At 48.4% G+C, this 21,937-nt stretch overlaps 1 protein-coding gene across 7 annotated transcripts in view; it reads right to left on the bottom strand.

Moving 5' to 3' along the window:
• DPF3 (double PHD fingers 3) overlaps positions 1-21,937 on the bottom strand; it is a 262,300-nt gene that overhangs the window by 122,742 nt on the left and 117,621 nt on the right. For all 7 annotated transcript variants that reach the window (XR_009399201.1, XM_059373825.1, XM_059373821.1 and 4 more), the window contains exon 3: positions 14,391-14,498. Coding sequence is in view for 6 of the 7 variants with exons in the window: in XM_059373825.1 (XP_059229808.1) it covers positions 14,391-14,498 (108 nt within the window). In the remaining variant the exon portion in view is untranslated. The remainder of the gene's footprint in view (positions 1-14,390; positions 14,499-21,937) is intronic.

Below are 21,937 nucleotides of genomic sequence, written 5' to 3'. Positions count from 1 at the left end.
GCATAAAGAAACTGGATGACCCACAAAAAAACCAGCACAGAAGCATGGAAACACAGCGGAAAATGAAGTATATCAATTTCTGTTTGGGTTTTGGTTCTTCTCTTCAAAACTCATAATTCGAAATTAGATTGAATACATCAAGAGCCTGGCATGGTCCGAGTGCCCTATAAATGCTACCGCTTATTAGTGTGAAGTTAGAATAATTCTAATTTTAATGGTACAGCAGCATTGTCCAATAGAAACATCATGTAAACCACTTACATAATTTTAAGCTTTCCAGCAGCCACATTTTGAAAAGAGCAACAGGTGCAATTAATTTTAATATATTTTTTCTAACCCAGCCTATCCAAAACATCATCATTTCAACATGTAGTGAGTATAAAAAAAATTAATTCAATATTTTGCGTTCTTTGATTTGCACTGAGTCTTCAAAATCTGGTGTTTATTTTTATAATGACAGTGCCTCTCAATTCGGATTTAGCTAGACTTCCAGAGTTCCACAGCCACATGTGGCCAGTGGCTACCATATCGGTGCAGGTTTCTACCCTTATAAGTAAGAGGTACTATGATTTTGTTTCCCCCAAAATGGAAGGATATGGTTCTTAACTTCGCCTTCTTCATCCCCGGAGGAGCTCTCTTCCAGGACTGCGTTCTAGCTGACCACTGGCAAACCCTAGTTTCAAAGCATTCTGGGTAAGGCTTGCAAGGTCAGAATGACAGGCTAACCAGTGCCCTCCCAGCAAACCAGCAGAGGGTACATTCCCTGGCCCCTGACCACAGGCGGTCCCAGAGTGAAGGGAAAAACAAGGTAACAGGTCCAAGCTCTTGCACAACATGCATCCTAGGCACGCTCCCTAGCGAGCCCTTAGGGATTTCATTGATTGTTTTATTCTAATACATTCCATCTAGACATAGGATTTAGTCATTCTTTATACGTGTACTCATTTTGACCCTCGCACCAATTTGGGGACCACATCACCTGACAAGAGCCATCAGACATTTAACATTAAAAGAAAATGGTCCAAAACCCACACATAATTCATCTTTAAATTAGCCTGATTTTATACACAGGGATATAAACCCACGGATCGTTACTCTCTCCAGAGCGGCAGCAGCTGTCACCCAAGCCAGCCGCCTCCCTGGGCCCCTGTAAGCAGCTCTACCTCCACTTCTAATTGGGAACAGAGATACTCCTTGGGTGACTTCCAGCACGATCCATCACACCAGAGACAGCTTCTGTGCAAACCGAAGCAAATCGGTTTCCAAATAAGAAAAAACCTCTTAGACAAACAAGGATTGAAGCACAGAAGGCCTTTTAAAAAAGAAAGAAGAAGAGAAAGAAGGAAAGAAAGAAATGCACAAATCGAAGCAAAAAGAAGAAAAAATGTCAGAGGAGAGCCGTGGCTTCTATCTCGGGCCGTGGACAGGGCAGCCATCCTCTCGGGTGGAAATCAAAGCCACAGGCTTTTGACACAGGTGCCCCAAGCCTGCCACCCAACACACTGAAAGCAGAGCTTCTGCTGGGTTGTTGGAGCTCATTAACAGGATGCAGGCGAGATGAGCCCGAAAGTGCACCATGGGAGCATAGTGAGTAATTAAATCCCAGGCCATTTAAAAATGCAAACGCCTAGATGTCACAGGCTCCCAGAGCCTCTGACTCCTCATGCGTTTTTTGGCTCAGGGTGGAGGACTGGGAACCTGCAAGTCATATATGGATTATAATAAAATATGCCATATAAAAAACAGATTAAGACAGTTCTTCTTTGGGGAAATATACAAAGAGAGGAGCTGTCTGTTAGCTGTCGAGTTTGCAAGAGATACCATCTTTCGGGAGGCTGTGCTCCGCCAACAGACAGTCTGCCCCAAGGGAAATAGTGGTGAAACACCCCGACAAGACCCATCCATCCGTCCATCCATCACGGGTTCTCCGTGACGCAGGGGCCTGGAGACAGAGCAGCAGAGCAAAAGGGAGGGAGAGACCCCACAGACAATGGCAGACGATCCTCCTGCTACATCAGGAGTGCTCAGATTTTTGGTTGTTTTTTGTTTTTTTTTTTTTTTGGGTTTTGTCCTTGTTGTTGTTGTTTTACCTGCCTCTAGTTTTTCTTTAAAAATACAAATATGCAGTTTTTGCTTCCGAGCGCTTATTAGTGTAAGGAGTTAAGCTCATCCTATTTCCTTGGATTTATACATCAACTTACACCAAGAAGCCAGGAGCTTAAGAGTCATTAATTCATTTATCTCCTTCAGACTCTCGGACTCATGGGGAGAAAGAATGGGGAGAAGAGATCGGGTGAGGGACAGACCGAAGCCCTGGTTCCCTGAGATGGTGGTAGGCCCGGGAATCCATCTGCTCCTTCCTCAGGGGGTGCCATTTTCTTGGCACCCTGTTTTCCTGGCACCTTGTTTCTTGATTCCCTATTTTGTGATTCATAAGACTCAAAATAGATGAGGCTCCCGTTGAGGACCCATCACCCAGGCTGCACCCTGCAGGCCCGTGTTAGCACCTGTTTTAGAATCCCAGCATAGCCACACAGCAGGAGGGCTGCCTGTCTCCCCGCATGGCCTCTGCCCCCCATTTCCTGGTGCGCCTATCCACTCACAGCACAGCCCGCATGCAAGGATGGGCCCTCGTGCACCCCCTCACCTACAGGTGAACACCTCAGATAAGCATCTCCCCACCCCGGAGACCCAGAAAAACACCCACATGGCCAAAGGAAGCTCCCCCCTGGGCTGGCTGGCAGACCAGGTCAAAGCAGCTTAGCAGGATGGTGGGGGAAAGGGATGGAGGATGGTGGCCACTCATGCAGGAGTGGTATCTCCCTTGTGTCCAAGGGGTAGAGATAACCAGAAAGTGCAAGAGTTCTGGAGTGGAAGCTCGGCTCTAGTTCCCAACACCACACACTGGGCCTTAATCTCTCTGTATGTAAAACTAAGGGATCACACTCCACTTCCCCGTGTTGCTGTGGGGCCAACGGAGCCAAGGGACACAGAGTGTCTGCACAAGGGGTATGAAGTTCAAGCCACGTGAGCGCCCTCCCTTCTGCCTCCACAAAGTTGTGGCACTTCCCAGCAAGGTCTTAACCCTCGGATCTTCTCAACCATCAGAACCAGTGGGGCCCAGCTTCCCCCAGCTGGGGCATGGGCCCAGGGAGAGCAGCTGTGAACAGGCTGAGTTCAGAGCTGTACTGGGGACAGAGGGGGCCGCGGGCGAGACCCAGCTCGAAGGCCAGAGGCCAGTCCTGCTTCAGGTCTGGGGTGGGCACCGTCCTGCAGATTTGGAAATCACAGCAGAACTGCATGGAAAATGCCTTCCTTGCCCTATTCCTTCGTTGGACAAACCATTACTGAACACCTACTATGCACCAGGTTCTATTCTAGATGCTGAAGACACAGCTTTGAACAAGAGAGGAAAAGTCCTGCCCTCATAGAAACTGTATTCTAGTAGGGAAGTTATTGGGGGCGGGGGAACAATACCTAAAATCAAATGAGTGAGACCTAGAGCACAACAGATGATAATCAGTGCTTTGGGGGAAAACAGAGCAGAGGAGGGGATGCTGGAGTATTGGGGGAAGTGGGAGGGGGGGTTACATTTTGAAATGCAGCCAGGAAAACACAAACCTGAGGAGAGGGGAAGGGGGCATGCTGATATCTTAGAAAGGACATGCTGGGCCAAGGAGACATTGATGCAATGGCCTGAAGCCAGGGCCCATCTGCCTGGAGACCAGTCCAGAGTTATTACAGGGGCCTTGGAAAGGCCATGCAGGCCACTGAGAGGAGGTTGACTGCCACTGTGAGTGTGATCAGAAGCCACTGGAAGTTTCGAGCAAAGAGTGTATTTTAAGAGGGTCACTGAGAAAACAGATGAAGGAGGAAAGGCAGAGTAGGGAGAGCGATCAGGAGTTACTGCAATGTGGGTGGGAACCCCCGATGGGCCCGGTGCTTAGGACTGGGCTGGGCACGACCCACCGGAGCCCTGTCTTCATGGCACGCACACCCTGGCTTCCAGAAACATCCAGAGGGCAGTAGGGGTCTGGAGCAGGCCCCTGGCCCCTGAGCACAGGCATGCCCACACAGTGAACCAGGACAGAGGGCAGGTGCAGAGGTCAGGTGCCCAGCACCGAGGGGTAGAGGTAGGGACAGTAGAGCAAGTCCCCAGAGGAAGGGCTTTCCAGAAGAAGGGAGACCAGCCAAGGCCATGGGCAAACACCGCCTTGCCATGCCAATCAGACAGGCCTGGCCTACCACACCATGGGGTGACAGGTGTCAGTAAGAGTGGGAAGGAAGCCTTCCAAGTTGACCTCTGTGCCCAGAGCAATGGATGCCAGAGTTCTGGGAACACAAGGGGTGACTTTTTTAAGCTGTGGGCCTGGTAGAGACGGATCCCATAGCCAGGTGCCAGGTCTTTTTTCCTCAGTGTAGAAGGTTCCAGACTTGGGGTTTTTAAAAGACTCAAAGGCAGAATGCAGTGCCATTCCATTCTTCAAGCAACGGGCACGTCCCTGTGCAGGGGACAGACACGGCGTTAGCAGAGACCCCTGCAGCCCACCCAGTAGCACAGTGGTATGGGGACACCATCACCGTGGAAACCCTCCAGATCCACCCTCCCTGGGGACTCTCAGAACAGCCCTACAATGTGAGTAAAGCAGCTGCCAGGGTCCGCCTTTCACCGACAAAGAACCAAGGCCAGAGTTGTTATGTAACTGCCCCAAATCACACAGCCCCTGGGTGGAGGGGTCTGGACTTGAACCCAGGCCTTGGGATCCTCTGGTGCCCTTTCTCCTGCAGAGCACAGCAGTCAGGCACAGGAAAGGCCCCTATGACCTAAAGTCGAAGAGAGGCAAGATGGCAAAGCTGGGACAGGCCCCACAGCCCAGGCTCGGAACTGGACAGGAAGCCCAAGGGGTCAGCTGCCACGGGCTTCTCTCTACTCAGTCTCCCTCACCTGTGAAACGGGCATGCGGTCTGATACACTGCGTTCTCCGAGGCTGAGACCAAACACGGGCACCTTTCCTCCATCCCTTTCATAAATCTTTACTGTCCCCTTGCTATGTGCCAAGCCTGTTGCCGGGTGCTGGGGAGACAAATGAAGAAACAGGTGGGTCCCTGCCCTTAAAGTGTGGACTGTACCTCCCAGTGGGGAAAAGATACCAGCGAACAGGCAGGGAGTCACAGGGCGGCTCCACGGGCTGATGACCCGTGTCCTAAACGTGGTGTCACCGGGGGGTAGGGGGACGGCCCACGTGACCATGGAGATTCGGCAGCAGCTGGGCACGCTGCCCCGCTCACTCCCGGCTGCCACCCGTGTCCTCCGCCAGCCCCAGCTCCCGGAGCCCCGCAGGCTGCAAGCAGGCCTGAGACAGCCCCAGCTCGGTCCCCCAGACTGCCAGGAGAGCAAAGGGAGCACGAACAGTCGCAGCGTGAAGCGGGGGGCTGCCCACCTCTCCCCAGCTCTCCTGCTCCTGAGGCCAACGAGAGCTGAAGAAGCCGCTTGTTGCAAGCTTCCAGGATGGATGGCTGCGGGCTGTGACACTGCGGGCAGGAGATAAATGACTGGTCATTTCCCCCTGATGCACTTGACGGCATCCATTCTCCCAGCTGTACCAAGCTCAGGCAGCCCCCCGCGCCGAGCCAGATAAGCCCTGACAGATGCGGGTGGGAGCTGGAGTGTCCTTCCCCCTCAGAAGGACACAGCCAGACTCCTCCGCAGGCCGGGAGAAGGTCACGGTGTCCACTGGCTCGCACCTGGCTGGGGGCTCCATGGGTCCCTCCCTTGGCCTCCCACCTCGCCCACTCTCACACACACCCCCACCCCCCTGCAGGCTCAACCCGGGAGGAGCACCCCGGGGGGGAAGCGGAGGGCGAGGGGCAGAGGGAGCCCGCTGACAGGCTCATCAATCTCAGGCTACACGCTTGGCACATCGGCGTCCCTTAAGTTGTTCCTGGACTGGGAGGGTGCTGGAGGAGTCAAGGGGACTGTCTGGAGGAGAAGAGAAATCACGCCGAACATCAGAGAGCAAATGGTGGAAGAAGCCTGGAGACTATTAAAATGTGGGCCATGTACAAAAGCAGTAGGGAACTAATTAAGATGCAGGATTTGCAAAAGCTGGGGAAGTTGGCCACAGCCTGCTCCCATCTGTGGAGTGCTGGCAGTTCAGTGCGGCGGGGACAGCACCCTAGGCCAGCGAAACGGGCCTCTCTACCCCTGCCCAAGCAGGGAGAACTCAAGCCTCTCTGCCTGGACCGCCCCTGGGGGGATGGGCACCCTTCGGAGGGTCCCCATGACTCGCTTGCTGGTCTGCTGGGGCACCCTCCGCTTTGAGGCACCCTGGCCTACCGTCTCCTCAGGGGTCCGGCCCTTCTGCTTATGTTCCCCCAACGACGTGAGGTGGGTGGTGACCATCCGGGTCATTCATCCCCAGTCATTGAGTGACTGCCAAAGGGGAGAAAAAGGAGAAAAAAAAAAAAAAAAAAACCTAGAGAAAGAACCAGAACCCTATTATTCCTGGCTGCCTTCCCTCCCACCACCCTTGGAATTGGGCAAGGGTGGCAAAGAGCCGGGTTGTTCCCCATGTATCCTGGAGCAGAAGGGATTTACAAGGCCTCAGGTACATTCCAGGAGCAGAAAGAACATCTGTTATAAAGGTCCTGTTGGTGTGGGAACACCACCGTGAATGTGTGTGTTGGGTCCTGGAGCAACATGGCGCCCGTTCCAACAGGCTCTCCCTGAGGGTTCTCTCCTTGGCCTCACCACTGATCTCCCCGGGGAAATTAACCTCCTAATTCAGTGCCACAGTTCCCCAACCTTATCTAAAACAAAGATAAAGTCTCCCCTAGACCAGGGGTACCAAAAGGTCTGGGGTTGGAAGATGCTAAACTGATCTAGGCAGACCATCCAAGCATTTAATCCAAAGAAACACAAGGAAAAGTTTGTTCCCCGCCTTTTTCTTTTCTTCATTCAAACACACGGGCGTGCGTGCGCACGGACACACACACACACGCACACACACACACAAAGTGAAGTTAAAGGCCTCTTTTTTAATCAGCTGGCTTTTGCCCAACATCTGCCCTGCTCCAGGGCCTTCTGGTGGATATTTACTATCCACCTTTCTCTCCTGCCAGCTCGGCTCCCCCTTCGCGAGGACAGAGCTCCATTCTTGGGGAAATGGTCCAGGGGAGGCCCCCCTCTCTGGCACCAGGCCTCTGCCTCAGTCTTCATGTTGCCTGAATTGTGATGGCTGCGTCTTGAAACACCTTGCGTTCCCCTCTGCGGCCAAGTGCAAGTTACAGGGAACACTGAAGTCCATTGTCAGTCAGCGGAGAGAAATAATGTTGTATGTGTTGTCCTTCAGACGCCCAGGCAAGTAGGAGGTTGCAAGATATTTATTCAAGACAGATTGGAGGGATGATGTTAGGCGTGAGAAACACATAGGTCCGGGGACACTGAATGTTTTCAGGACCCAGAGAGCTCTCCCCAGCTCCCACCTGCACACAGACATATTTTTATGTTCAGCAAGTAGTACAGAAAGACAGGCAGGATGTCCTAGTCACAATGAGGGAGAAGGGATGAGGAAAGCGGGGGGGGGGGGGGGTAATCCATCGGTGTGTGATCTAGCCCTGAACAATGCCTGAGCAGCAGCCGTGATCCCGCCTCCCTTCTCCCCACCCCTGCTCTGTGCCTTTCAGGGGCTGAACCAGAGGTAGACGGTTCTGCAGCCCTGTCCTCAGACCTTCCCTAAGGTCCCTCGAGATTCCTTAATCTACACCCCTTCCTCTTGCCTTGACCTGGTTTCCTGACAGAGCCCTCAGCTCTGCAGACCTGAGGTCAAGGACAATTCTTACTTGACGGCTGCTGTTGCCAAAAGCTGCCTACCACTTTGGCAGGACCCAGGCAGGGACTCAAAGAAAGACAGAAGGTACAAACTGGGTGTTGGCGTGATAAATTGCTTGTGGCGTCTCCGTATTATCCGTTGAGGGGCCTGACATGGAAGGAAACCCATGCCTTGAGACAATTCTGCTCTGGGCCAGTGCCCCCGTCTCTCACGGATCAGGGGAACTCCTCTCCCTCTCCCCCGAGGAAATGAGGGGGCTGAGGGTGAAGCCCAGGGGAGGCTCCAAGCATCACAGACATAACTACATTCCTGGAGCTTGTCAAAGGGACCTCAGGAGACTCACGGCGGGAGCCTGGGAGGGAAGAGAGAAGACAGCCTGGCATCCTCGGCGCTGGGTAGTGAAGGCGTGCCAAGGATTGATTGGTTCATTCATAGGTTTTCTTTCAACATAAACTTAGTCTTCTAGTTTCCATAAATTTAAAGAGATTCAGCTCAGGTTAGACAAATTGATTATCGATTTTCAGCAAGGTTTGCCCAAAAAGGATTATACATAATGTTGTGCAATTTGCTTTTCTTTTTCTACCTAACAATATATCATCGATATCTTTCTATTTTTTTCCTACTCATTTCTTTAAAAGCCAAAATAGTATTCTATTCGATGAATGTACTATATATTTAAGTAGTCCCCCATCAACGGACCTTCTGGTGTTCCCATTCTTTCTTCTTGTTGTTGTTGTTACAAACAATGTCACAATGGATGACCGCACACATCTGGAGTATATATTTATCCGTAGGATCAATTCCTAGCAGCAGAATTTCTAGGCTAAAGGTGATGTGTCTTTTAAATACTGATAGGTACTAAGCGCCGACCTTCCAAAAGGTTAGACCCAATCCCACGGCAGTGTGTCTCCCCCCGTCCGTTTCCTTCAGCTGCTCCTCTATCCCTGGGAAGGCGGGCTTTCCTTCAATCAACTGCCTGTCGCCACCTCGTAGGAGTTTATAGCAAATGCTCCAGGGACCCTTGCCATGACTCTACCCTGAGCCACACTCAAAAGTGGGCAGAGCCGCTGAAAGGTGGGGACGTGCCCAAGGGGACAGAGAGTGGCTGAGAGCCGGGCTTGGGCTCTGCTCAGCCAGCAGTAGGGATAACATTCTGCAAACATGCAGCTAGAGGGGGCGCCTCCCACTCTCACACAAAGGCACCCCTCGGGCTAGCTGAGGCCCTGGAGGAAGGACCTTTTCTGACATTTTGTCTTGTGTGAAAAAGTCAACGTCAAACGTGAGGCACCTCCAGGAAGAGAGTGACGGAGCTGCTTCGCGTTCTCTAGATGTGCCCTGACGCTCCGTGGAGGCCGCCGGGGTGAGGGGCAGCCTGAGCACACGGTCCCCAGTACAGACTCAGAACGGCACATGGAAATGACTCGCATTTGCCTCATGGCTTGGGGTTTTTGTTTTCCGAAGGCTTAGCCGTAGATCTGATTCCCCAAAGAGGAGAAATAAGTTCACCTGAGAAAGAGCTATTTATTTCAGGCCTGGCTTTTTCCTGTTTCTCAGTGCCTGGATGGTGGCATGAAGGAACAAGCCTGCCTTGGGTGAGCCCAACAAACTTAGGATCTTTTGTTTTGTTTTGTTTTGTTTTTAAGTTTTTATTTATTTGACAGAGAGAGAGCACAAGTAGACAGAGAGACAGGCAGAGGGAGAGGGAGAAGCAGGGTCCCCATTGAGCAGGGAACCTGCCACGGGGCTCATGACCTAAGACGAAGACAGCTGCTTAGCTGACTGAGCCAACCACACACCCTCAAACTTAAGATCTTTTGCCACGTTGGGACACGGATATGCCTCTGAGAGCCCATCTTTAACAAGCTGGCACTCACTTTTCCCAGAAAGGCCCGCCCCCAGAATTCTAGACATCTCAGGGGCGAGGTCTTTATTAGCCTGAGACTTGGACCATCTACCTCAGCCTCTGCCCCACTTTCAAGGGCAGAGACCAAGGACACCTTTCAAAGGATCACAGATAGAGGCACGATGGGCTGGTGGGCACTTGGCTCCAGCAAACTCCCAACCCTGGGGAGTTTCTACCACCCACGGGCCATGACAGGTCCAAGGATGGGGCAAACCCAAAGCCAGCTGTGATGACAGCTGCTCCACGTTCAGCCACGGGGAGGCCAGTGTGCTCAAAGTACGTGTCTGTAGACAAGAAGGCGAGACGCTCATAAAGTAACTTCTTCCTCAGTCTCACTAACAGTGAGACTGTCAGTTCCCAGAAATGTGAGCAGCACAGTAAACCTTGCTTGGCTTGGCGCTGTCCGCAGCCTGATTTCCCTAACATATAAAGTGGGCTTATTCCACTTTGATCCCTCCTTTCTGCTCTACCTCCCAGGGCTATGGTAAGGACCAAAGGAAATGCTATAAATGAAAATGCTTTGTAAAGGGCTTTGTAAATTATAGTGTGCTGTTCAGACACTGGTTATGATGATGACGATGATGATTCAATCAGAGTTCCCCATCCCCTGGGTGGCAGTGATTGGTAGGGCAGATGCAAACCCAAGCCAGCTAATCAGTCCTTCCCAGGAATTTTCTGCCACAGCTATCGAAGAGGACTGCTGCTCTCTGCTGAGTCCAAGGAGTGCTGAGATTGGGGCTCCGGATGGCCACCTTGTCTGCCCCACAAAGAGGAGAGAATTAGAGGTGGAAAGAGGCTCAGAGCCCTCACTACAATGTTTGAACCCCTGGATGCAGCTATGCCTGAAACCAGGGCAACTCTGAGATCTACCATTACATGAACCAACTTTCCTTCTTTCTACCTTAGGCTGGTTAGATTGTGTGTTTGACATTTATAACTAAAGGAATTCCAAGTATCTCTTGGGTGCATTTGAATCATTTAAATATTAGTTTTCTAATCATAAAAATAAAGTTTTTAAGGGAAAAGCTTTGTTAAAGTTTTTTTTTAAGTTAGTATAACTATGAACAATGCAAAGAAGCAGAAAAAGCACTGAACAGAGAAAAAAACATGTATTCTCTGCTTGTTCCCACAGGAATTACTGTGTGACTTTGAGTAAGTGTCCTAACCTGCCTGAACCTCATAAAATAAGGAATTGGAGTTAATGATGTTTAAGGTATTTAACAGCATGAAATGTCTTCAATTCCATAAAAGACAATCCAATTAGTCTAATACAAAGTGTTCTTAAGAAAGACTTTCTAGGGGTGCCTGGGTGGCTCAGTGGGTTAAGCCTCTGCCTTCAGCTCGAGTCATAATCTCAGGGTCCTGGGATCGAGCCCCACATCGGGCTCTCTGCTCAGCAAGGAGCCTGTTTCCCTCTCTCTCTGCCTGCCTCTCTGCCTACTTGTGATTCCTCTCTCTCTGTCAAATAAACAAATACAATCTTTAAAAAAAAAAAAAGAAGAAGAAGAAGAAGAAGAAGAAATAGACTTTCTAGGGGCACCCAGATGGCATGGTCAGTTAAGTGTCTGATGCTTGCTTTCTGCTCAGATTATGATCTCGGGGTCCTGTGATCATGAAAGCAAGCTCCATCTGAGATCAGTGGGGGTTTTGCTTGTGATTCTCTCTCCCTCTCTCTCTCTGTCCCTCTGCTCCTGTTCTCTCTCTCTAAAATAAATAAATAAATCTTTTTAAAAAAAGACTTTCTGTATAAATGTTAAGAACAAAGATTAACAATTTAAATCAGCATCAAGTACTTATAATCTTTTAAACTGACAAGCTGCAATTGAGATGTCCTCCCATATGAAAGTTAATATGAATTCATATATGAATATGAAAATATTCACTGCAAATTGGAAAGACTGGAGACAAAAATTGGGAACAACCTGGTTAAAATAGTTGTGGTACATTCATACAATGGAATATTGTGTAACTATAAAAAAGAATGAGGAAATTCTTTATATATTGATAGGGCCAATGCCTGAGGCACATTTTTCAATGGAACGGGCAAAACACAAGGTGGCCTGCTATATCAAAAGACAAGGAAAAGGTCATATGGATGGATGTAATTCTTGGTGTGCACATAGACAATCTCTTGAAGGATCTGAAAAAACTACGCCACTGATGGGCCTGATTGCCTCTTTGAGGACTAGATCTCATTTTTCACTCCGCATACAATATATGCTTTTTATCCTTGGAATGTCAAAACATGTGACTGTGTTGGTTATTCAAATTTTTCAAATTTTTAATTAAAAGAGTAAGAAGAGGGGAAGGGCAGTAAAAAAAAGTGGGGGTCAAATACTATTACATATGATTTAGGTGATCCTCATGGTTAAGTGGAAACCCAACTAGGAAACCCCAAGTACCACTTCACCTGTGTATAGATGAGAAAATATACCCAGAGGGTTCGCACACGACGCCACGAAGACATACCGAGCTAGTGGTAGACACGTCAGCAATACCCTCCCTTCAAAATCCGCACAGAAGACCCAGCATGGAGTCAGCCTCCCACTACAGCCCCTCCTGCAGAGCCCCAGAGGGGTAGAATGAAACTGGTCCCAGTAACGATTGAGCCAGTGGTTACCTCCGCACTCATCCATGGCTCTTCCAAAAAAACAGGATCAATGATTCTGGAACAAAGAAGGAGGAAGTCCCCACCTCTAAGATAAACTGCTCTTATTGATAATTGCTCATGTTTAATAAAGAAACAGGGGTGACACGCCACGCGGACTTCTGATCTGGCCACGTGGGAGTCTTTAAAACTAGTGTTTCCCCAAACTTCAGTGTGCATTGTGGGGAATGCAGTCCTCGGGGATATGGTAAAATGCAGACTCTGACTTAGCAGGTCTGGGGTGAGGTTCAAGATTCTGCATCTCCACCAAGCTCCCTGGGGCTGCCTGTGCGGTCAAGACCACACCTACCAATATGGGCACCCCTAGCCACGTTTGGGTTTGCGATGTGGCCAGTCTATAAGGAGATGGGCTAAAAGTGTAAATTCACACTGGAATTTAAAAAACAATACAAAAAAAGAATGTATACTATCTCTCATCATTTCTATATTGATTACATGCTAAAATGATAATATTACTGCTGTGTTGGGTTAAATGGAATCTATAATTAAAATTAATTTCACCTGGATTTTTTCCCCTTGTTTAATGAGACTACCAGAAAGTATAAAATGATACTAGTGGCTGGCATTATATCTCTACCGGATTATGCTGCTCAGGGAGACTTGGCCCTCCATCAAACTCCATCTTTTTTTTTTTTTAAGATTTTATTTATTTATTTGACAGAGATCACAAGTAGGCAGAGAGGCCGGCAGAGAGAGAGGAAGAAGTAGGCTCCCCACTGAGCAGAAAGCCTGATGCGGGGCTCAATCCCAGGACCTTGAGACCATGACCCGAGTCAAAGGCAGAGGCTTTAACCCACTGAGCCACCCAGGCGCCCCCAAACCCCATCTTAAGAAGAAAGTTTGGAACAATCTCAGTCACCACCCAGAAGTGTTTGCAAGGGTCTGAAAATTCTACAGGTCCATTGAGAACTTGGATGGAGCTCATTGAAAAACCTAGTCCCCACCCATCTCCAACAAATAAAACTTTTTTTTTAAGAATTTTATTTATTTATTTGAGAGAGAGAGCATAAGTGCAGAAATGTTAGTGGGAGAAGCAGACTCCTTGTCAAGGAGGGAGCCCAATGTGGGACTCGATCCCAGGACTCCAGGATCATGACCTGAGCCAAAGGCAGTTGCCCAACCAACTGAGCCACCCAGGCGCCCCCAAAAAAACTTCTATGATGAGTGAAATCTGGGTTAAAATAAACAATGGAAACAGGTTAATCATAGAACCATGAGTGAAAGCATCCCAAACAATTGTGAACAGAGATTTTGCAGAGAAGACACAGCCTAAGAAGTCAATATGGAAAGCTAGGTGTGAGGGAACCTTGCCAGGCAGCCTTCCTTAGTCAGGTCTGTGTTTTTTGGTGACAGTGGGAGGGGACATGTCAGCTCTACCTTTGTTCCACTTAAAAACACTGTTCCCACCACCCTGAGTCACCTCCCAGCCCTAGTAGCACCCCCAAAACCAGAGGCTCCCTGAAAGATGAAGACTCAGGGTGATCACTTGGCCTTACTACAACCCAGACACAGGTCTGAAGGTAGCCATCAAGTCAGAAGTGTTCTAATAGGTCAGTGGTCTGGAAAAGTAACCGGTTCCTTCCGCATGGCCACAAAGCACTCAGCATCACCTAGAGGCAAATTTTGAGCTCAGACTCTTCCATTTCCATGCTCAGATGGGTTCTGTTTTTTATAGCTCCTGGGGCCCTGTCCGGAAAGCCATTCCTCCTGGGCCTGTTCCCACCCTTGCCTGCTTGCTTTACTCCACAGGCTGGCAAGAGGGAGATGAGAGAAAAGGGGAGGCACAAGACACCAGAGGGAAGAGATGCTTGGGAAAATACGTGGACATGTTTACACAAGAGAACAGGCACAGAGGCACACCTTTGGGCACCATGGGCCAGGTTCACTCTCCCACGGAACTTAGCTCTATAGACAAAAGAGCAGATCAACCTTGCCTGGGCCAGCCCAGACCTCCCCACCTCTCCCACCAGCTCCAGAGGGCACTGACCAGGTTTTATTTCCAGCAGTCGAAGCTTTGGATCCTCAGGCGTTTGCAATCGTCTCTTCTTACGCCAGCAGCGGGCAGGGTATGTGTATAGCTGGCCCGGGGCGAGGCCTGTGGACAGAGACAGCATAAAGGTTAAAGGCTTCAGGCTAGCAGGGGCCTTGGAAACCTTTCTGTCCAAGCTTCTCACTCACAGTGAGAGGAAACTGAAGTCCAGAAAGGTAATGTGACTTGTCAAGGTCATGCAGCTGGTCAACAGTAAAGCAAGGCAGTATCGAGTTCATCTGACCCTAGGACCTTTGCCCTGTCTGCTCCACCATGCTGTCTCTGTAAGCCTGTGACCATCATCACCATGACCAAAACAGCTCTCCCCTCCTGGTTTGGGGAGATCAGAGGGACCTTTCCAGATTCAACCTCACTACGGTGTTTCCAAGGCAGAGGACCTCCAGCTTCTACCCACCAACTGCCCCTCTCTACAGGTGTAGGTTAAGAAGGTTCTCTTCAAGGCAAAGCAGCAAAAGTCAGTCTGCCTACCTACAGATGGCGGGGATTGGGAAGCATCTTAAGGAAACCAGATCAAGGAACCAAATCTCCTACCTACTGACTTCCTCCACCCGCTGTTAGCTGCTGGCAGCTCACTGAAGTCAGCGGGAGCCCCAAGAACCTCCAGAGGAATAGAAACACTCTGGGGACCAGGATCCTTGGCCTGCAGAGCCAGCATCCTTCTACATCCCTGTCCCCTTGCCTGGGCCTTACAGAAAGAAATGGGCAAGAGTCCAGTGGCTGGGCTGATGCACCAACCAAACTGTCTCTCCAGAGTCCCCATTTCGATTTGGCCTTCGGCAACAAAGTTCCACAACAGCGTCATCTTCATAACCACCACCCTGGGAGGAGCCTTCTTGCCTATCAGACAACATTCTTACGGCTCCTGGGGCACTGAGTGTGGAAGCGAGAGGACTTGGAGGAATGTGGGTGGACTTTTCACTCCAGACCACGGCTATTCCAAAAAAAAAGGGGCAGAGGGCGGAGGCTAAGGGGAGAAAGAGAGGGGCTTAAGACTGGGTAGGAGGTGTGCAGACTGAAAAGACTTGCCTGGTGCACCCCAAAAGAAACAAGCTGAAGCTAAGCAATCCACTCCTGTTAGAGTAAAAGTCCTAGTAAAGACCGAGACTTAGTCTCATCCTCATCAGAATCCCCAGAACCCTCTGTGTGACACCTAGAAGAATCAAACTAAACATTTGCTGAATGAATGAGTAAACTAATACATTCCCGCTTCACTGTGATCAGTCACAACTCAGTCTTCTGTAGGTAAATGGGGCATGTGACGACCACCATCAGACCCACGTGGGAAGGCCACTTCCTAGACCTAGGGCCACAGAGATAGAAAATATCACGACTCTGTTTCCATCTGCTGTCTGCCATTTGGGGACCTTCTGCCGAGACGATCTACAAAAGCTTCGCTGCTATATACCCTTTTATTCATTTTTCATTCTTACTAGTCTTCTCTACCCACTTATTGGTTTGGATCCAAAGCAGAAACAACTATTCCAGCACTATAGGAAGCAAAATTTTCAAATACTCTTTCTGTGCTAAGTTTCATTTTTAACCACATAGCTGTTCCCACAGGTTGCAAGGCAATGAAAAAGCTGGAGGTCCCCTACCCCCTCCCCGTTTGGGCTCTCAGAAACCATTAGGGTCATGGAGCCTAGAGGCTCCAGAAAAATCTCTGATGTCATGCGCTAATGGCTTTTCATGTCCAAGAGTCATCCTAATACTTAACTTTGTTGCTAGCTTCATAGCTTCTGCATAGTAGGAAGATCTCAAAGTCCTGAACTCCCTGTGCTCTGAGGAGCAGGCTTGTGGTTGATTGGAGAAGAATAAATGAATCAAAGTAAGATTGCTCTCCCTTCCACGGAAGGCCCAGTTTTGACCTATTTTTGAAGGAAGGCATCACCAGGAACAGTTTGATGTTTTGTTTTGTTTTGTTTTGTTTTGTTTATAAACATATATTTTTATCCCCAGGGGTATAGGTCTGTGAATCGCTAGGTTTACACACTTCACAGCACTCACCATAGCACATACCCTCCCCAATGTCCATAACCCCACTCCCCTTCTCCCAATCCCCCTCCCCCCAGCAACCCTCAGTTTGTTTTGTGAGATTAAGAGTCACTTATGGTTTGTCTCCCTCCCAATCCCACCTTGTTTCATTTATTCTTCTCCTACCCACTTAACCCCCCATGTTGCATCTCCACTTCCTCATATCAGGGAGATCATATGATAGTTGTCATTCTCCAATTGACTTATTTCGCTAAGCATCATACCCTCTAGTTCCATCCAGGTCTTCGCAAATGGCAAGATTTCATTTCTTTTGATGGATGCATAGTATTCCATTGTGTATATATACCACATCTTCTTTATCGATTCATCTGTTGATGGACATCTACGTTCTTTCCATAGTTTGGCTATTGTAGACATTGCTGCTATAAACATTTAGGTGCATGTGCCCCTTTGGATCACTCAGCTTGATGTTTCTGATGTGATTCACTCCAGGGCCATGTCATCTCTGACCCTAGAATTCCTGAATGGCTGCATTGATTCTGGTCCCTTGAGCCACCTCTGGGGCTGGTATGCCCCAGGATCCCAACAGAGGTCAAGTACAAGGGCTGATCCAGTACTCTACAACCTAGAACCAGCCTCACATACCCCCACTCATTTTGGGCTAGTGATTCTTCATCCAGACTGAACCTAAAAATCTAGACTGAACCTGGAGAACTTCTTAATAATAGTAAGGCCAAAAAATCATGCCAGAACTACCCACTCTGAGTGTAAGTGGATGGAGTAAGTAGGCCAACTATTTTTTAAAGAACCTTATAGATTTTTCCAATGTCTGGCCAAAAACCCCTGGAGGTCTAAGCATCATCTCGTCACTTGCCTGGATATTCTCTCTGAGGTACCAAGACTGGTTCCATGGCCTTCCCAAAATCATCTCAAGGTTCCAGTGTTTCCCCCCAACATGCTGTCATTAATTTCCAGCTTACTGGACTATCTCCCCTACCAGTTTTATAAGACCCAGGATGACAGGAACTATATCCATCTCTAGTATCCCTAACACTTGGCACAATCCCTGGTAGACATATCAAGAAGTACTTATCAAATGAATTCAACCAGAACTGAATCAGATTCAGAAATGCAGGAAGTGAATGACCTGTTATTCCTGGTTCCAGGAGACTCATGCACCCACATCTAAACCATCTAAGAGGAACCACAGAGGTAGCCTCAGGAGTGAGTACAGAACTCAACCCAAGACGGCAGTCTCTGTGCCTTAAGTTCCTTCTTGCCCCACACTCTGCTTCATAGCATTTCCAACCTGACCAAGGGCAGGTGAGAAAGAAGGGACTAGTTCAGACAGCACTTTCAAAAGATCTAAATGACAAGAGGTCAGAATTGTCAACACTTGCCCAACGGCCTCTGCCCTCCCTGAAACCCTGGTCACTGCACTTGTGGGCCAGCGGCCTCAAGGCAGCCTCGGGCCACTCACTTTCTAGCTGCAGACTCACTCACTCTCTTAGTAGTAGGTAGTCTAAATGGCCAGAAGAGGGACTATTTTTATACCACTCTTTAACTTTCTCTGATGGATTACAGAAGGCCCACGGGGCAGAGGAAGAGCACATGAGTCCTCATACCACCACTCCTGTAACCTTGGAAATATCACCACGCATTTCTGAGCCTGTCTCCTTACCGGTAAGATAAGAACGTTCATAATACCCACCTCACAGGGGCTGTTGTGGGGATTAGCTTAAATTCAAGAAGAAGCTCTTTGAAACCATGAAGCCTCGTGCAAATGTCAGTTACTAATTATCATGAGTTAGCTGACTTAGATGAGTATGGACGCCATGGCCGTGTGGCATGACAAGGCCTCCGCCCCGCGTGCTTCTCTTTGATGTCTGTCTTGACTCCACCTCATCTCAACAAGCAAATGGCCCCAAGAACTCTCTCGGGGCTCCAGCCCCTCTTCTTTGCCCTCCTCCCTAGGCTGACAAGCACCAGGGTGCCTTTATAGGGCCAATACATTCAGCCCTGGAGTTCCACTTACAGAGGGACGAGCAGAGCCCCGTGAGAGTTATGTTGTTTATCTCATTAGAACAGGAGGCACATAACTCACAGCCTGTGTGTGTGTGGTACATGGAGGAGGGAGGGAAGGGGGAGGAGGAGGAGGGAGTCACAGCTGCAGCCAGGGAAATTAACCTGAAGGAGTGAGCCTGGGGCTAGGGGGAGAATGGGGGAGGGAGAAAAGGCGGCCGGACACAAGAGGGGGACCAGTCTTTCCTGGTAACCAAGGCCACAGCCACCTTCACTAAGCAAACTGCTTTTCTGTCACTTTGAGCTGCAAGTCCAGCTACACCACCCATCCTTATGTGCCAGCACAGACATCTCTCACACGTAGACACACACACATACCCACACAGGAACTCACACACTTGCTGGAGGGAGAACTGTCTCCAAAGAAAAAAACAGCAGGGTGGGCTTTGATGCCTGGATGGTCAGCAGACTCCAGACAAGTCGCTTGCTACCAGCATTGACCAAATCACCAAGGGGGATCCTCAGTGTCATGGCTATCTCTGACAGACACAGCATAAGCTATTAAAAAATCAGAAGAAAAAGTGGGATAGAAAAGAGAAGGCAGGATGACAGGAGCCAGGAACAGGGTTTGAAAAAGAAGAGAAGAACTGGAGTAATTCCTCTTCCCCCAGCCAGGGTTGCACAGTGGCAGTTCAAGCCTGCCCTGCCACATCTCAGAGAGATGGACCAGCAAGCCGCCGCCGAACACTCCCGGTAATGGAAACCTCACCACTTCACTGGACAGACTTCCTGTGGCTGGTCAACTCTCATTGTGAGAAACTGTTTCGCTTCACCCTCATTTTGAATCAAAATCTACCTTCCTGTAGCTTACGCCAATTTGTCCACTCTCTGTCCGCAGGGTGGACAGTGATCACCTGTATCTCAACCATCCTTCCCGTCCACTCACTTGGGTTTGAAGGACAGCCTACTGAGAGGCTGAGGAACTAGAGGGCATGGGAGTTACAGGAGAGAGGCAGTGACCATACCTGCTCAGAGCTGGGGTAACAGGATTCAAGGTTCCAAATTAAGAATCCAAACACTGCTTCCCTTTCATCATCTTCCCTTTGCCCACCCCACATTGGACAGGAAAGGGATGGAACAGCAGGCTTCTCTTCAGACATCACTGTCATTAAAAAGCTCCTCTGCATGTTGCTCCTACCGAATGTCTCTACACTGGGTCACCAACAGCCTCCATATTTATAAACAGATAATGACACAAGCCAGGGGTTCTTCACCAAGGCTGGGCATCAGAATGGCACAAGTAGTTATTAGAAAGGACAGATGCCTGGACTCCAGCTCAATCCTACTAAATCAGAACATCAGAGATAACCAAGGCCATTGTTGTTTGGAAAACTCCCACATGAGGATGCAACTAGATCAACTCTTACTCATATTTATATTCTCAAGGCCCAGGACATAACAGGTGCTCCATTAATGCTTGTGGCTGAAACACCAACTTGGACCAACTCTACAGAGCTGGAGAGATGAGCCATAACTCCAGAGGCAGGTCTTGAGGTGTGGGCAAGATATATTCCACAAGCACTTACACCCATAATATTTCCTGGTTCTCTGCCCTCCTCTCTTCTCTCGGCTTATTTAAAAGCTGTCCTGACTATGTGGACCACCTGTTCAGTGAAGTCCCCCTCAACCATCCCTGGCCACAATGCCTTTTCTTTTCTCTAAAAGCGTGAAGTCTGGGCACTAGACACCCCACCTCAGTCCTCAGCACAGCTCTCTATCTGGCTCACCAACCACCCTTCCCATTCTTCTCCATAAGCTTCTCTTTCTAACATTCAATTCTAATATCCCATGTACCAAGAATACACTGGCAAGCTAGGCCTCAAATCCAGTCTGCTGCCTGCTCCTTCTGACCCAGAGCTTCCTAAGCCCCTCACTGGTCCCATCACACTCAAAAACTGACACAGTAACAATAGCTAACATTTTCTGAGCTCATACACAGTCCTAGGCTAGTACCTCACACTCACTGTTAATACTCACCTGTATCTCAACCATCCTTCCTATGTCCTGTGAGATATTTAAAGGACAAGGACAGTAAGGCTAACTGTGATTAAGTAACTGGTACAGGGCCATACAACTCAAAGGGTAACAGAGGTCACAGCCAACGCTCAACCAACTTCTCCACTAACCTAACTCCCCGCCAAGCCATCCCATTCCTGCTCCACACACAGCATGCTTGAACCCCAGAGTCCTTTCCTTGGGAAAGCAGCTCCTCACACCAAAACTATCAGGAAAATATCCCCCAGCCCTCCAACCCACCTCCATCAAGCCACTTCTTATGGAATTTATTTTTCCTTTCCCTCCACATCACCAACTAAAGTAACTCATGGAGAAATGCATCCTGATAATATAAAAGCATTGCTGAGAGGCAGAGAAAATGTATAGGGAATCAGAAAAACAACCACTACATACCTTCTAAATTCAGAAAAAGAAACTTTAAGAATAATAACATTATAACATGAGGAGGGAGCCTAAATGTTATTGGGTCTGACTCTTACCTGATACAAGAATCACCTCTCGAACATCCCTGACAAGGGTCTCCACCCTGGCCTTTGTTTCAATAATTCTAGTCCTCACCCTTTCATTCATTTCATTTCACCCATTCATGAAGCAGTCTACTGTGCTATTGAAATATTGTTAGAAATATACCTACCAATCTGATCCAAAGATCAGATGGTAAGAATGGTAAAGATGCAAAGTGGTACAACCCTATGGAGGAAAATTTATCATATCTAGCAAAACTTCATATGTATTTCCCCTTTGACCCTGCAATTCCATTTCCAGGAATCTATATCACAGATCCAGATGCAAAAATACAAAAATATGTATCCATTATATCATGTTTAATACTAGAAAGAGACTAGAAATAACCTATCTATAGGGAACTGCTTGAATAAACAATAGGATATACACATAATGAACTATTATGAAGCTGTTGAGACATAGAGGGAGGGAAGTATATACTGCAATGGAGGGAAAAAAGCAAGGTGGAGAATAGTGTGTATAACATACTATCATTTGTCTAACAAATAGGAATATACATATATATATATATATATATATATATATGTACATAAATATATATGTCATGTGTTCTCATAGTTTTTTCAAACCAAAAGCTTAGGGAAAAGTTACTTAAAGAAAGAACAAAAGCAAATTAATAGTAACAAGGTGAAGAGGAAGTTGTCCATAGAAACAGGAAAGAGAGTAAAATGACAGAAATAGAACAGGATTTTCTCTGACTACACCATGCTTTATTGATATGACTTTAGAACCAGGTGAATATTTTATACAGTTAAATTTAAAAGGTAAACATCTGCTTCTGGCTAGATGGGAGTATCAGGATCATATTTACCCTCCCACATGAAACCAAAGAGAGCAAAAATACAAAAGAAAAGTTCTCAAGACCCTGG

The sequence above is a fragment of the Mustela nigripes genome, chromosome 13 (assembly GCF_022355385.1).
Source record: "Mustela nigripes isolate SB6536 chromosome 13, MUSNIG.SB6536, whole genome shotgun sequence".
NCBI classification, from domain to species: domain Eukaryota; kingdom Metazoa; phylum Chordata; class Mammalia; order Carnivora; family Mustelidae; genus Mustela; species Mustela nigripes.
The sequence above is the reverse complement of the archived record's forward strand: the minus strand, read 5'-3'. Positions and strand labels throughout refer to the sequence as shown.